Source organism: Anguilla anguilla, chromosome 14, assembly GCF_013347855.1.
Source record: "Anguilla anguilla isolate fAngAng1 chromosome 14, fAngAng1.pri, whole genome shotgun sequence".
Classification (NCBI taxonomy): domain Eukaryota; kingdom Metazoa; phylum Chordata; class Actinopteri; order Anguilliformes; family Anguillidae; genus Anguilla; species Anguilla anguilla.
In genome coordinates this window covers 40,345,624-40,360,647 of record NC_049214.1, presented here as the reverse complement: position 1 = coordinate 40,360,647, position 15,024 = coordinate 40,345,624, and the positions used below count along the sequence as shown (strand labels likewise).

General features: G+C 42.6%; 1 protein-coding gene across 3 annotated transcripts; it reads right to left on the bottom strand.

Annotated features, from left to right (window-relative positions):
- Positions 1-1,975: 1,975 nt before the first annotated feature.
- Positions 1,976-14,277, bottom strand: LOC118213159 (transmembrane protein 230-like). Of its 3 annotated transcripts, none has more exons than XM_035391897.1 (4): positions 14,056-14,277; positions 10,906-11,055; positions 5,633-5,755; positions 1,976-3,781 (listed from the first exon to the last, which is right to left on the bottom strand). In XM_035391897.1, the coding sequence occupies exons 2-4, from the start codon at positions 11,002-11,004 to the stop codon at positions 3,641-3,643; spliced, it is 363 nt and encodes a 120-aa protein (XP_035247788.1). In that variant the 5' UTR covers positions 11,005-11,055; positions 14,056-14,277; the 3' UTR covers positions 1,976-3,640. The 3 variants fall into 3 exon arrangements, with proteins under 3 accessions (XP_035247788.1, XP_035247787.1, XP_035247786.1); XM_035391896.1 differs by lacking the exon at positions 14,056-14,277 and adding an exon at positions 13,833-14,033 and having other exon boundaries at positions 10,906-11,043; XM_035391895.1 differs by lacking the exon at positions 14,056-14,277 and adding an exon at positions 13,833-14,032.
- Positions 14,278-15,024: the final 747 nt, after the last annotated feature.

Sequence of the window (15,024 nt, the reverse complement as noted above, 5' to 3'; positions counted from 1 at the left end):
CAGCTGAGTGTCACACACACGCGCACACGCACACACACGCGCGCACACGTACACGCTCACACACGTGCACACTCACACGCAGCTAGGCGAAAACTTTGAAATTCTTTTTTTTGTTGTTGTTCGTTAACGCTCTCTGAACTGACTTTTATTTATTTATTTATTTATTTATTTATTTATTTAAACACAAAAAAACCAGGACAGTGACAATATATTTGTTTTGCTCTGTACTCCAGCACGTTAGAGTTGAAGTAAAACAACGAATATTAGTTGAAGTGCAGACTGTCAACTATAATTTGAGGTATTTACATCCATATTGGGTGATCCGTGTAGCAAAAGTCATGGAACAAATTAACAATCTGAGATGAAATTGTCATGTTTAGTACTTGGTTGTGAAGCCTTTGCATTCAAAGACTGCCTGAAGCCTGCAACCCATATGTATCATCAGATGCTGGGTATCTTCCCTTATGATGCTCTGCTAGGCCTTACTGCGGCCATCTTGAGTTGCTGTTTGTTTCTGGGGGGTTTTGCCTTCAGTCTTGTCTTCAGCAAGTGAAACGCATGTTTAGTTGGATTCAGGCAACCAAATTGAATACTAGTATGAAAGATGAAATACTTAAGAGGCTTAACCTCTTCAAGCTTAGTAAAAGGAGACTCAAGGGTGATTTGATTGAGGCTTTTTCATAAAGGAGATGAACACAGTGAACTACAAGAGATTCTTCAGGTTGAATTCTGTTAGTAGAATGAGGGAACATCAATGGAAATTAGCAAAAGGTAAACTCCGTACTGACATTAGGAAGAATTTTTTTTGGGCAGAGATTAGTCAATGTGTGGAATAGCCTACCAGGTCACGTAGAGGAGGCAGAAACGCTGGGGATTTTCAAGACCAGGCTGGATAGTGTTAGATACCATCGAGTCTGTCGATAATCAAAGCACTAAGTATTTAGTTTGGAAAATGGTGCATTGTTTGGCAAAATGGCCTGTTCTTGCTATGATGTTATGTTAGGCAAGATTTTTCTGTACACTTTAGAATTCATCTTGCTGCTGCCGTCAGCAGTCACATCATCAACAGAGACAAATGAGCCAATTCCAGTAGCAGCCATACATGCCCAAGGCATAGCACTATCTCCACCATGTTTCCCAGGGAAGGGGTGTTTTGGCTCATGAGCAGTTCCTTTCCCCACACTTTCTTCTAGACTATCGTTCCTACAGCAATAACCCATTAGGAGTGTAAATAGCCTCAAATTATAGCTGCCAGATTGCATTATAACCTCATATTGTTTTATTTCAAATCCAATGTGCTGGAGTACAGAGCCAAAACAACAAAAATTGTGCCACTGTCCAAATACTTCTGCATTTAAGTAAGCAAATCTTATTTTCAGTAATTAATTATACTGCATACTATCTCAAAACGCATTAATGTAAATCAAGTAAATCAAGTTGAGAAACGAGTATTGGTTTGTTAAAATACACCATATATCATACAGTAGTGATTCATTTCTAAATCTGACTCAAGTCAGGTTCATTTATGTGTTCAGTAACTCCACAGTCCTCTCAATGCACCGCAAAACTCAATTCCTTTTATTACCACAAGAGGGTAGGAGTTTACAACAATTTCATAAAATATGGGAAACGTTTCAAATGCGTTTAATAAAATTGTTCTGACTTCCGTTACTACAGTTACTACCCTTTGCACCAGATGATGAGGCCACTTAGGCTCACCTGCCTGAAAAGGGTGAGTGTTCGGGTACAGTGGAAGCTCTATGCATCATTGGTACGAAGTCAGGCAGTTATAAAGACTGCCCATTTGAACCCACATGATCTAAGGTGATTAAAATTTTTAAAAATGTAACACCATTCTAGTTCGCTGACATCAAACCTCATCCACCTACTAGCAAAAGAGGCTTTGGATGTGTCCAAAGAGGCATGTTCTAGAAAGTGCTATTTTGTCAATGAAACAGACAGAAACAGAGAAGACTTCAGTAAATCAATTTTTATTTACTTCCACTCTTTGCCCCACACTTAAACACTCCCAACAGACCAGTGTAAACTGCAAAGTGCTCCATTTTAAAACAACGCTAATACACAGAGAATGCCTCCAGCTGAATCTGTACTTCATCGCATCGGATGTCCTTTTTAAAGTAAATATTCAGCTGGCCTGTTTAATCTCATAGCATATATAGGCCTGCTGAATAATTTGGTCTTCTGGTTGCCATTGACGCTTTTGCATTTTATTTGCATATCAGCATATGAAGCAGGCTACTAATCCAATTCCACATCCTTAACTCTGTTCCAGCATGCGCAGTAGGTTCCCTAGGACTAGGTACTGAACCCATGCGATAAAACAGTCTTTATGCAGGGAGTGCCTGCAAACACCTGCCCAAAAAGAGATACCACTGCCGTTTCAGAAACACACCCGCCTAATTTTCACACATAACCTCAAAAAAGCTGTCTGAATTTTGGTTCCGTTCTATAAATGTCACATCTTATAAATCTTACAGCACAGGAAGGTTCCATACATTACATTAGTCAGCGGTAAACACACCTGTCTTGGCCAGAATGTCTTTTATTCTTTTTTGCTTCAACTTAAAAGTCACCATGACGTGCATCAGTGTTTTTATGAATACTTTTTAATAAACAAAAATTGCAATCATTCACTACAACACCAAATGTTGCGTATTGATTTATATATGAGCCCCTGACCAGGTGAAGATTAATGCAGCCTGTCTACTCACTGCATTACTCTGCAGAAATAAACCCAAATCGCGACAGGCTGCCTGTCTCTTTCACTCATGAATGGGCCATGCGAAGGACCTTTATTTGGTGCCTTTTTTTTTTTTTTTTGGTGTACCAGGCCTAACATATCCAGATTTTTTTCAACCCCCATGCAGTTTTTTCAGCAAGCTTGATAGGCTACAGCTGCTGATGCTCAAATACAAAGCAACAATAGTATGATTGACTGATCAAGAATTTCTGTATAAATATCCATGGTGTGAATGTGTGAAAAGCGATCACCGAACCAATCAAATCAACATGCACCATTCCAGTCAAAAGACCCGCCATCAACAATACAATACTCAGGTTTCTTTTTTGGTTTTGGTTGCTCAGACTAGATTCTTTTACAATACATAAATGTATAACAAAATCCAGACACGTTGTATTCAATCGATCAAAAGTAATCAAAATCTGAAAGCCAGACATTTTTCCATTAAGATAAACAATTGTCTTGTTAAAGCTATTAACAAAAAAAACCATGAAAAATATGAAGTTACTAATTCAATACGGAATAAAAATGAATAATATAATAAAATAAATAAGCAAAACATGCTGAAAACTATACACTTGTAAACCATGTGGAAAAAATAGATATAGCAGTTTTCACTGAAAGGAAAAGCCTATTTCACTTTGGATGAAACACTTCACACCGGTGAGTGAAATACAAGTCCTAATTATCTCAGGTTCAAAATGCTGTTGTAGAAATACTGTGGCAGAAAAAAATGCATGACTGTTGTTTAACTTGGTGCATTGTGAGTACGGGGCAATTTCTTTTCTTTTTGTACAACTGGCAGCATAACATGAGGAACAATCAAAGACCTCCCTCTGTGATAGGCTAAGAGCATAAAGACACTCGTCTGCGGTTGGTTCAATCGTCAAAATCCGGGATGTCCTCATAGGAGTAACCACGGTAACCCTTGGAGGCATAGTAGGCGATCCGGAGGTGGTAGAAACCAGGAAGGAAGACGAGGATTCCGATGATGAGGACAGGTACGGTGCGGTCAGGGTGCTGTGGGGGACAAGCACACGCCTGTGTTACTACTCAGTGGTCACCAGTGAGGGGAGGGAGATGCTTCTAGAACCCCCAAAATATGCTGGAAAAATGACACACCATCAGTGACTCAGGGAGCTGAACCAATCACAGTGTTTGGCACAGAGATGAGTGGAGTCAGTAACTCAGGGAGCTGAACCAATCACAGTGTTTGGCACAGAGATGAGTGGAGTCAGTGACTCAGGGAGCTGAACCAATCACAGTGTTTGGCACAGAGATGAGTGGAGTCAGTAACTCAGGGAGCTGAACCAATCACAGTGTTTGGCACAGAGATGAGTGGAGTCAGTGACTCAGGGAGCTGAACCAATCACAGTGTTTGTCACAGAGATGAGTGGAGTCAGTGACTCAGGGAGCTGAATTAATCACAGTGTTTGGCACAGAGATAAGCGGAGCACCTGCTGCTGGCATTACAGGTTGTGTACACTGGACAGCTGGATATGAAGCTAAAATGGAGGGTAAGTCATTAATGGTAGGTGCTCCTGGACACTGAGGACACACCTGTGTGGAATACACCTGCATGATGACCTCAGTCTCCGGAGCTCATTGGGGGGGGGGGGGGGGGGGGGGGGGAGCATTGTTTGGTACAGGGTCGACAGGTCGGCCCAGCCGACAGACCCACATGGTGAGGCACAGCCGGCCCTAACATCGCCCCAGGATGGGAGGGTTAGGCCAGACCCTTACTGCTCCATCAGGCACCCGCAGGTTCACCAGAGGAGCTACACCTGATGTGTCTTCCTCTGACACCTGTCTGCTCAGGCGCGGCTGGCCTGCTACAGTAGGGGAGGATAGGTATGACAAGCAGCAGCACCCGATATCACATGTACTGGATGAAAGCATACGATTGGGCATTCTACACTGGGAGAAGAAAGGGGGAGAAGCATCAATCAATCAGTCAATCAGTAAATAAATAAATAAATAAATAAAGCTCAATTGGGCATACAGCATGCTCAGCGAGACTGAGAGAAGTGAGGATATGGAATTTCACTCACGGTCATATTCAGACTCCACGTGTGGGGATACTGGCAGAGATAACTACATTCAAAATGGCGAGACCCTGCTTGCAGACCAGGCTCAGATACATGTTAAAAATACTGTAACTCTTTAGCTACGGGGAAAATTTGAAAACACTCCTGCAGCACCTTTAGAAATTTCACTAAAACACGTTACCAAAAAGAAGACCAATCATGCTAAATAAGAATTAATTTTGGAATATTCATAAAATAATAATTATTTGACCAGAGGGGGGTTGGTTGCCAGATAAAAGGAACAAATATACAGACAGGTGGCCTGCATGGGGTGAAAGAACAATAGCTAATTTTATTGTGATGTGTCAACAAAGCACAACATAGAATATGCAGGTGATGCTCAGAACAAACGGACGGGGAATAAGCAATCAGCTGTACGGTTGTGTGCGCGCGGTGTACTGATGGTGATGTCATGTGCGTGAATTCTGCTCACGCAAAAAAAACCAGGAGTTATCTTTAAAAAAATACTGCACGTAGACTACAACACTCAGCTGTAGAAAATGTTTTTTTATTATTATTAAAACATGATTTGGCTGTCCCAGACGACATCAGACAACCAATGGCCATTACCGGACAGTGAAAAAAAAGTGATGTACAAAAAACGAATAATAAAATAGCAAAGGCCGATGTGGGATGTAAAACAAACTCCAATTTTCAAGATCTACGAGAAAAGATTATTTGATTTGAGGCCAGCACCCCAAGTTTTGTACAGTATTTACTCTTTGCATCACTGAGTGTAGCATTGGTGGAGGACACCAGGGGGTGCTCTTGGCTTTCCACTTACCGAGACTTGAATGTACCCTGCCAGGAGGAGGGCTCCGATAATAATCAGCAGAGAGCCAATCAGGAAGAGGAATGCAGCCAGGGCAATGGCCTTATAAGGAACTTTGGGCGGGCTCCTCTTGAACTGAAACAAGAGACAGTAATTGAATGCCCAGGGCTTTTGCGCAACATCCTATTGTACAGGAACTTTAAAAAAAAAATGAGAGTGTACTGCAGCCTGACCATGTGAAATGCTGAAGGACCCTGGCACTGTTGGATCACTCATGCTGATTAGGCACTGGATAACCACACATACAGTTGCCTCGTGGTCTGCTATCAAACCCTGTGTTCTGGAGCAGCAGTCCGTGCTTTGAAGCGGCAGTCTGTGTTGTGAAGCAGTGGCCTGTGTTCTGAAGCAGAAGCCTGTGTTTGAAGCAGTGGCCTTTGTTCTGAAGCAAAAGTCTGTGTTTTGAAGCAGAAGCCTGTGTTTTGGAGCTGTAGTCTGTGTTGTGAAGCAGTGGCCTGTGTTCTGAAGCAGAAGCCTGTGTTTTGAATCAGTACCCTGTGTTCTGAATCAGAAGCCTGTGTTTTGGAGCAGCAGTCTGTGCTTTGAAGCAGTACCCTGTGTTCTGAAGCAGTGGCCTGTGTTTGAAGCAGTGGCCTGTGTTCTGAAGCAAAAGTCTGTGTTCTGAAGCAGAAGCCTGTGTTTTGGAGCTGTAGTCTGTGTTGTGAAGCAGTGGCCTGTGTTCTGAAGCAGAAGCCTGTGTTTTGAATCAGTACCCTGTGTTCTGAATCAGAAGCCTGTGTTTTGGAGCAGCAGTCTGTGCTTTGAAGCAGTACCCTGTGTTCTGAAGCAGTGGCCTGTGTTCTGAAGCAGAAGCCTGTGTTTTGAAGCAGTGCCCTGTGTTCTGAAGCAGTGGCCTGTGTTCTGAAGCAGAAGCCTGTGTTTTGAAGCAGTGGCCTGTGTTCTGAAGCAGAAGCCTGTGTTTTGAAGCAGCAGTCTGTGTTTTGAAGCAGTACCCTGTTTTTCTACGTTCCCCATCATTCATGGAGGAGCTGAGACTAACCCAGACGCACAGCGCCACACCAGGCCCAGCTCAGGAGCTGAGACTAACCCAGACGCACTGCGCTACACCAAGTCCAGCTCAGGAGCTGAGACTAACCCAGACGCACTGCGCTACACCAGGCCCAGCTCAGGAGCTGAGACTAACCCAGAAGCACTGCGCTACACCAGGCCCAGCTCAGGAGCTGAGACTAACCCAGACGCACTGCGCCACACCAGGCCCAGCTCAGGAACTGAGACTAACCCAGACGCACTGGGCCACACCAGGCCCAGCTCAGGAGCTGAGACTAACCCAGACGCACTGCGCCACACCAGGCCCAGCTCAGGAGCTGAGACTAACCCAGACGCACTGCGCCACACCAGGCCCAGCTCAGGAGCTGAGACTAACCCAGACGCACTGCGCCACACCAGGCCCAGCTCAGGAGCTGAGACTAACCCAGACACACTGCGCCACACCAGGCCCAGCTCAGGAGCTGAGACTAACCCAGACGCACTGCGCTACACCAGGCCCAGCTCAGGAGCTGAGACTAACCCAGACGCACTGCGCCACACCAGGCCCAGCTCAGGAGCTGAGACTAACCCAGACGCACTGCGCCACACCAGGCCCAGCTCAGGAGCTGAGACTAACCCAGACGCACTGCGCCACACCAGGCCCAGCTCAGGAGCTGAGACTAACCCAGACGCACTGCGCCACACCAGGCCCAGCTCAGGAGCTGAGACTAACCCAGATGTGCTGCGCCACATCAGGCCCAGCTCAGGAGCTGAGACTAACCCAGACGCACTGCGCCACACCAGGCCCAGCTCAGGAGCTGAGACTAACCCAGACGCACTGCGCCACACCAGGCCCAGCTCAGGAGCTGAGACTAACCCAGACGCACTGCGCCACACCAGGCCCAGCTCAGGAGCTGAGACTAGACTGAGTGGGATCAGACACTAAAGGCAGGGGGTCGACAGCCTGAGGATCAGTCTGGGACATTTTACATTTGAGCCATTTAGCAGAGTCTTATCCAGACACAGGAGTGACTCACACTGCTTACATTTCACATGCACTCCATTTATACAGATGGGTATTTCCCTGAAGCTGTTCAGGTTAACTACCTTGTCCAAGGTTATGACTGGCAGTGCAGCAAACTGAGGTCATGTTCACAAGTTCAGTTACCTAACAGCTATACTACACTGACAAATAGCTTTGCTTCAGTATGCACTGCTCCAGTGTAAGATAGGGTCCTATCCTGAGAACTTTGAAGTGAGGGTGCTATAGATGAGATATGGTGACAGCACATACTCCCGTATAATAAACATTTATCATCAAGGCTGGCTGTCCGTTGCAATTTCACACACTGGTGATAGTAAGACAGCAGATGGAGTCGAAGAACTTAAGTGTAAAAAACGTAACACCAGCAATATGATAAGGTCAAATCCCAGCTCCAATACAATGCTCTTTGAAAAGCTCATTCACTGAAATGTCATAAAACTGCTATGAATGGTAATACACCTTCAAATGTTCTGTTTAGAATCTGAAATAATTCAATACATGATCAGTGAAATACAGTTATTTATGTTTTTTAAATTTATTTTATGGAATCTAGCCTGTGTATTTTTAAATACACAAAAAAAATCAAATCTGTCATTCAAGTTAACTCAATTTAGTCCCATGGAGGGAAACTCATTTGGTCTAGATGGATGGATGGATGGACGGACGGACGGACAAATAGATAGACAGATAGACAGAGAGATAGATAGATCGATAGATAGATAGACAGATAGATAGATAGATAGATAGATAGATAGATAGATAGATAGATAGATAGATAGATAGATAGATAGATAGATAGATAGACAGACATTATGAACTGACTACAAATATGCTTAAGATGGAAGTAAATTAATTAATTATTTGAAAGTAAAAAGATAAAAGCAGTTAAGTAATTAAAAAAAACACTTGCTCAGCTCAGTTAATGCAAGCTCCAGCTTGCATTAACACAACTGAATAGATTCATTCATAAAGCACCTCTGTGTAGTGGTATTTGGATGTGCAGTTATAGTTTTCAGAATTTTCTCTAGGCAGCTGTCAGACTTCTCTTCTATTAAGAGCTCCAGCAATACTCCAGTGCAGACAGGAGTCAAAGTCAAATTTATTTAAAGTGCCTTTTCACCATCATATGTCTCAAAATACTTTACAATAAAACAACGAATAGCATAAAATGATATGCATACACATACACACATATTGCAAACACAAATATGCACACACTCACGCAGGGGTAAAAGAGAGAAAATAAAAGAATAAACCTGGAATGACCAAATTAATGAATCAAAAAGAGCCAGACAAGCATGCTCAGGCACGACATATCAATGTTATTAAAACCATACAACACTATGACAGGCTCTAACAGCATGAACAAAGGTGGGTTTTTCGTTCTGATTTTAAAACTGTGCCTGCTTCTCTAATCAATGCAGGGGTGCCAGGGGTAGGAGCACAGTGGACCAATGCTCTGTTTCCAAACGACTGCTTATTAACCCATGAGGTGACCAAACAGCCTTTCTCCAGAGATTGGAGAGGGTTGCATGGGTGTATACAGACTGATAATGTCGGCTAAATATGACGGTGCTATGCTAATCCATTTAAGGCTTTATAGGTGAGGAGCAGGAGGACGATGAAATGAGCCCTGGACTGGTAACCAGTGGAGAGAGGCCAGAATAGGTGTCACATGATCAAATTCTCTAGCATTGGACAGGACTCTCGCCACTGTATTCTGGGCAAGTTGGAGGTTTATTTTGGAAGGCCAGAGAAGAGGACGCTGCAACAGTCCAGCCTTGAAGTTACGAATGCATGTACAAAAAGGCATACAACGAAGGATTGTTTTAGCCTTATTTTGATCAATGCTGTGGAGTTTACAGTCAAAGAAGTCTCTTCCTCCGTCTTCAACCCCACCCATTCACCCCCGAGTTACTGACCAAGTCACCCCCGAGTTACTGACCCATTCACCCCCAAGTTACTGACCCATTCACCCCCGAGTTACTGACCCATTCACCCCCGAGTTACTGACCCATTCACCCCCGAGTTACTGACCAAGTCACCCCCGAGTTACTGACCCATTCACCTCCGAGTTACTGACCCATTCACCCCCGAGTTACTGACCCATTCACCCCCGAGTTACTGACCAAGTCACATACACGCAAATTCAGTAGAAACTACCGGTAAATTTATCCCATCAATCACTTGGACTGGACATTACATTGTATGGTTGGGACCACGAACTGGACATGCACAGATAATCTGAACACCGGACATTCCGGTCAAAAAAACCACAATCTGGCAGCATTCAGAAATAGCTAGTCAAACTACTAAAATGTCAGCTTTTTCTGCGTTCAAGAGTAGGAGTAAAAAGACATCCATTTCTTAATCTCAGATATATTTGTAAATTGAGAGAAACTGAGCGGTTTAAGCGGCACAGAGCTGCACGTCATCAGGACAGCAGTGAAACTCAATACAATAATTTCAAATTACAGTACTGTGCAAAACTCAGAGACCACCCTTTCGTTTATTCCATTTCCAGTCAAATCCGCCATTGAGTGCAATTTTTTTGTGTAATACAATAATGCAGAGAACACATATTTTACAGAAATTTACAGAAAAGCCTCAACCACTACATATAATATCAAATCAGTAGTTGCCCTCTCTTTCTTTTGAGCACCCAACTCGCACCTTAAGTCTTCCATCCTTCCAATCAACTAACATGTTACAGCTGTGTCCTCCCAACAAATTTTGTTACCGAAACTGTCAATGACAGACCCAATGACAGACTCTAACATTTAAACATACAACCACCAAAACACACCTCACCTGCCTTGCATATTTCTTTGTCATGTGCATCTAAAATGGCTAAAGGAGATATTTCTGATCACTTTAGATATAAGATAATTCAACTGCATAAGGAAAGAGAGAATCAAAGGAAAATAACTGCAGTGTTGTTTTTTAAAATCCAGCTTCAGGTAAAATGGTCCACTTGACCAACTGCAGTCAGAAGTGTTCTTGCATTGCAGGATTACTGAGTCGTGGCCAGAAATCAAGATGATATTGTGACCATAGATCACCCTGACTGAATGCCAATTTGTAATGTGACAACCAAGGGCAATACATATATAATGTACAAAATAAAACTCATTTAGATCACATTGTTGGATGTCTCCTGCAAATGCAGTCGTGTGAATGTAGGGGTCTCCTTCACCTGCAGATCGATGTAACCGTCCTCGTTATCCGCCACCCTGGAATATTTAACTTTGCCCAGCGGCGGCGCCGCGGCCGCACTGCTCCGGGAGGGCATCATTGCCACGCGAGGCCTGCTTCACGCTGAAAGGGACTGGGCCTGAAACCACCACTGAAGTTGACAGGAGCATACCAACAGAACACAGGAAAGTTTTTTATTTTATTTTATTAGTTGTGTTTAATCTCAGAATTTAAGTGAAACATTTTTTATCTAGAGCTCTATGGCTGTACTGCAGGTCTGTTTACATGTTTGTGGCAGAGGACTTTTTATACATGTCACAGATGTCATGTATTCGTTGATTATGCTGAATATAGTAATACATATCGTGTATACTGGACTGTACGTGCTGCCTGTTGTTATGTTGACATCTATTGAAAAAGGTCATGGTTACTTACTTGTATTACTAGCAACATTGTTCACATTAAAAATAGCCTTGTACATATATTAGTATTATGTATCTGCTTTAGTTTTGGGTCAATATAGCTAGTTATTTTATTGGATTTTATAATATACTGCACTACTGTTGCACATATTGCATATTAAATAGTTAATCAAACATGACGCCAAAATATCACAACGAATTAAGACCTGCAACCAATGTAACATTAACTTAGTTTCAGTGATACGACAGAATTTAGCTGGTTTATGTGCAAAAACAGCTGCGGGTAAAAAATAAAAAATAAAAATTTTTTTTTTTTTAATCTGTTGCTTAACGTCCAAGAAGTACAGGACGGAGGACTTGGTGGAAACCCGTTAGCTACACCAGTTAGCTCCCTAGTCTTGCTGCATTCCGAAAATGGGGCACAGTGTCATAAAAGTTTTCCCTACCGTAAAAACTGCATGACTTGTTTTCATTGTTTACAACAGATATGGCGCGTGAGTAAATCTATCGCTGTTTCCGTCACAGCACTTTAGACAAAAGCAATATCGGAAGCGCTATCCTAAAATTTCTTCTTATCGTAACGAGTGCCTGAACCCGCAACCGTAGAAATGTGTTATCACAGCGGCACAATTATATCGAGAAATACCATCTTTGTGGAAAAAAAAGCTAGGCCTATATTCTGTAAATTAATTTAGATCAAATTTACCATGCATAAAAACATAAAAACGCTCGTCAGTCACCCACTCTGTCTATTTATAATGCCATCATAGTGCGGGTGTTTAAAACCATAAAATAACCCCTTACCAAAAAATTTAGTTAAATTAAAACTGTACCTACACGTTAACGTTAAATTTGGACCCACTAGTCTGACTTTGCAACTCGTTTTAGTTAATAATACTAATAGTAACTTAAACATCCACTGAGCACTAATGACTTACTACTAGTAAAGTATTTTAGTATTCTTTCTGCAGCCTACTTGAGAATGCTTGGTGTAGGCTACTAAAGGTTGCAAATAAATTCAAGTGTAAGCTTAAGTATGTTTTCCTGATGTGTATACCAAGTAGTTCTTATTTTAAGAAAGTATGCTATAATAGTGTGCTTATAAAAATTTATTGGGTTCATCTTGTCAAAGTTCCCTTCAGTCTAAAACTGTCTATAAAGGTAGCAGAATAATAGGAAAGCACCTCATTCCCAAATTCCCCTCCTCAGACACTGAGAATAATTTTAAGACCCCCAATCCTATAGACAAAATCCACAATGCATTATGCTATATCCTCCGCTTGCTTAGATTTTAGTGGATATGCCTAGGCCCACTTTGTATTTCAGTCAATCATATGTACATATTGCCTCTTGGAGTTCCCGTCAGTTTCCCCGCAAGATCCATCCCGACCAGTACAAATGGTTCAGACACCTAGGCAGTTCCAAAAAGATTTAGGAGTGGACAATGACATATTGGTAACTTTATATACAAAGAGGTGTGAATACATGAAGCTTATTTAAACTGGGATGTATTTTTTGGTTGTCTGATGTTCTTCTGGCACTGAGGGGAGTTCAGGAATAAGGTTGTCCTATTTCCATGCATTTTCAATGATTTCTCAATAATAACATGTTCGCCTGTGCAGACAGTTTCATTAACCCAAGAACATGGCTGGTGCTCACTTAACTTTTCTTATGTACTAACTACGGATGAATTATGCTTGAAATTGTAGTACATCAAGTATAGCTACTCATGTAGGCTCCAGAAAATGATACTAAATTACAGAACTAGTAGGCTATTAAGCCACTAATTCTGACTGGATGTTTAATTAAGTTAGTTTTGAATTTTATTAACTAAAACATGAGCCAGTTTATGCCCAAAGTTGTCAAAGTCAGACTAGTGGGTCTATATTTTAAATTCACATGTAGCCAGCTTTTCTTTTTTTCCCTTTTATTTCTAAGGGGGTGCAGCGCAATATGGTTTAAAACACTCCGTGTTATGAAGGTACTATAAACAAATTGAGCGAGACTGACTAATGTTATTTTTTTTCTGATGCATAGTAGGTTTGATCTAAATGCAGTTGTAGCATAGCCTTTTTCCAAAGGTGGTATTTCTCGATATAATTGTGCCGTCGTATTAACACATTCTACGGTTGCGGGTCAGGCACTCTTCACGCTATGAAGACATTACAGAATAGCGCTTCCGACATTGCTTGTGTCGAAAGTTCTGCGACGGAAACAGCGATAGATTTACTCAGTAGTCGCATCTGTCCAAAATGTAAACAAATCAGGCAGTTCTCACGGTCGGGAAAAATTTCATGACAACGTTAGTTTACAACAGGCTATATAACTTACCATATAGCTAGCTAGCAACCATACATTCAGTGACTGCTTGCTCTACACCAAATTAATCGTTTATGCCGAGGGGACAAGGGCATACTGCTAGCAAGCTAGCAGACAGTGTTTCCTGAGCAAACTCGCATCCTAGCTGAAGTCATTTACAAGATTCATAAAGCTAATTCAACCTTACCTGTAGCTAGCTAGCAAATGTTAGTACACTCAAAGTGTCTTGTCGACCGAAACCTGTTCCTGCACCAAACGAGATGTTATTTATGTAACGGGTAAAATTAGAAAAACTAAACCATGTTTAATTACAGCTTGACACGTTACAGAGTTCGCTTGTGTTCGCTGGAAAACTTCTGTCATGTTGTCAACAGTGTATGACGTAATCAGCGGGCAGGCTGTAAACCTACCCAAACACGGAAGTCAGCGGTACTTCCGGCTTGGTCAGACGTTCCCACGAACACAGCAGTGTTCGCGGATGGGAAGCCGGTGAGGGTATGAGTCCTGGTCGTTGCATTAGCGACTCCTACTGTTTGGTCGGGGCGCCTGTTCAGCAGGGAGGGGATCTGGCCCGGTCCACACCGCTTACCTCGCGTGTGCGTGACGGTTGCAGAACCTCTTGCTTTTCATTTCGGCGCCCACGTTAACAGGGTAGAACAGCCACACAGCCTGCGTGAGACGCGCTTGTGCTGCGCGTCATCTAGAGTTTCGGCGTGGAGCCTATTTTTCACGCGTGAGGCGCTCGGTTCTCAGAAAAAATAGACAGTGAAAAGAGCTGTTGATAGTCATATTGAGGTCATACCAGCAACATTACATAACTGACACCTTTCACTATATTTCAATGTCAAGGCTATATATGAATGTCACAGAAATGAAAAAATGTAAATATTATTTTTTTTAAACCATTTTAGCAATTTTTTTTTATTTTTTTATTATTATTATTATTTTTTACAATTGAGCACACACTTCTTAACCTTTTTCTGTCTAAACTAAATATAAATTAAATTTATAATGAAATGAAATCAAACATTCTATTATTGATGGCCATTATCAAAGGCAAACTCCGTGGCAGTAGCAGTGCCGCAGCAGCAGCCCTGGCGGTGTGGACACACACATGCGAGCCGCAGCAGTTCGGCGAGGTAGCCGTCACGCACAGGCAAGGTAAGTGGTGTGAACCAGGCGTCTGGGGGAGACAGCGTGAACCTCCGCACGTGTTACGCTCTCCCAGTGAAACTCCTCACTGTCAGGTGAAAAGAAGCGGCTGGCGACTCCACATGTATTGGAGGAGGCATGTGGTAGGGCATGTGGTAGTCTACACCCTCCCCAGACCAACAGAGGATAGCGCATCGACCAGGACCGTGATTCACACGGGGAATACT

Bases quoted from the DNA above. Each gene is read 5' to 3' on its own strand.
- LOC118213159 (XM_035391897.1), bottom strand. From the start codon at position 11,004: ATGATGCCCTCCCGGAGCAGTGCGGCCGCGGCGCCGCCGCTGGGCAAA. The intron at 5,756-10,905 runs GTGAAGGAGACC...CTCTTGTTTCAG, and splicing joins ACGGTTACATCGATCTGCAG to TTCAAGAGGAGCCCGCCCAA. The intron at 3,782-5,632 runs GTAAGTGGAAAG...TGTCCCCCACAG, and splicing joins CAGGGTACATTCAAGTCTCG to CACCCTGACCGCACCGTACC.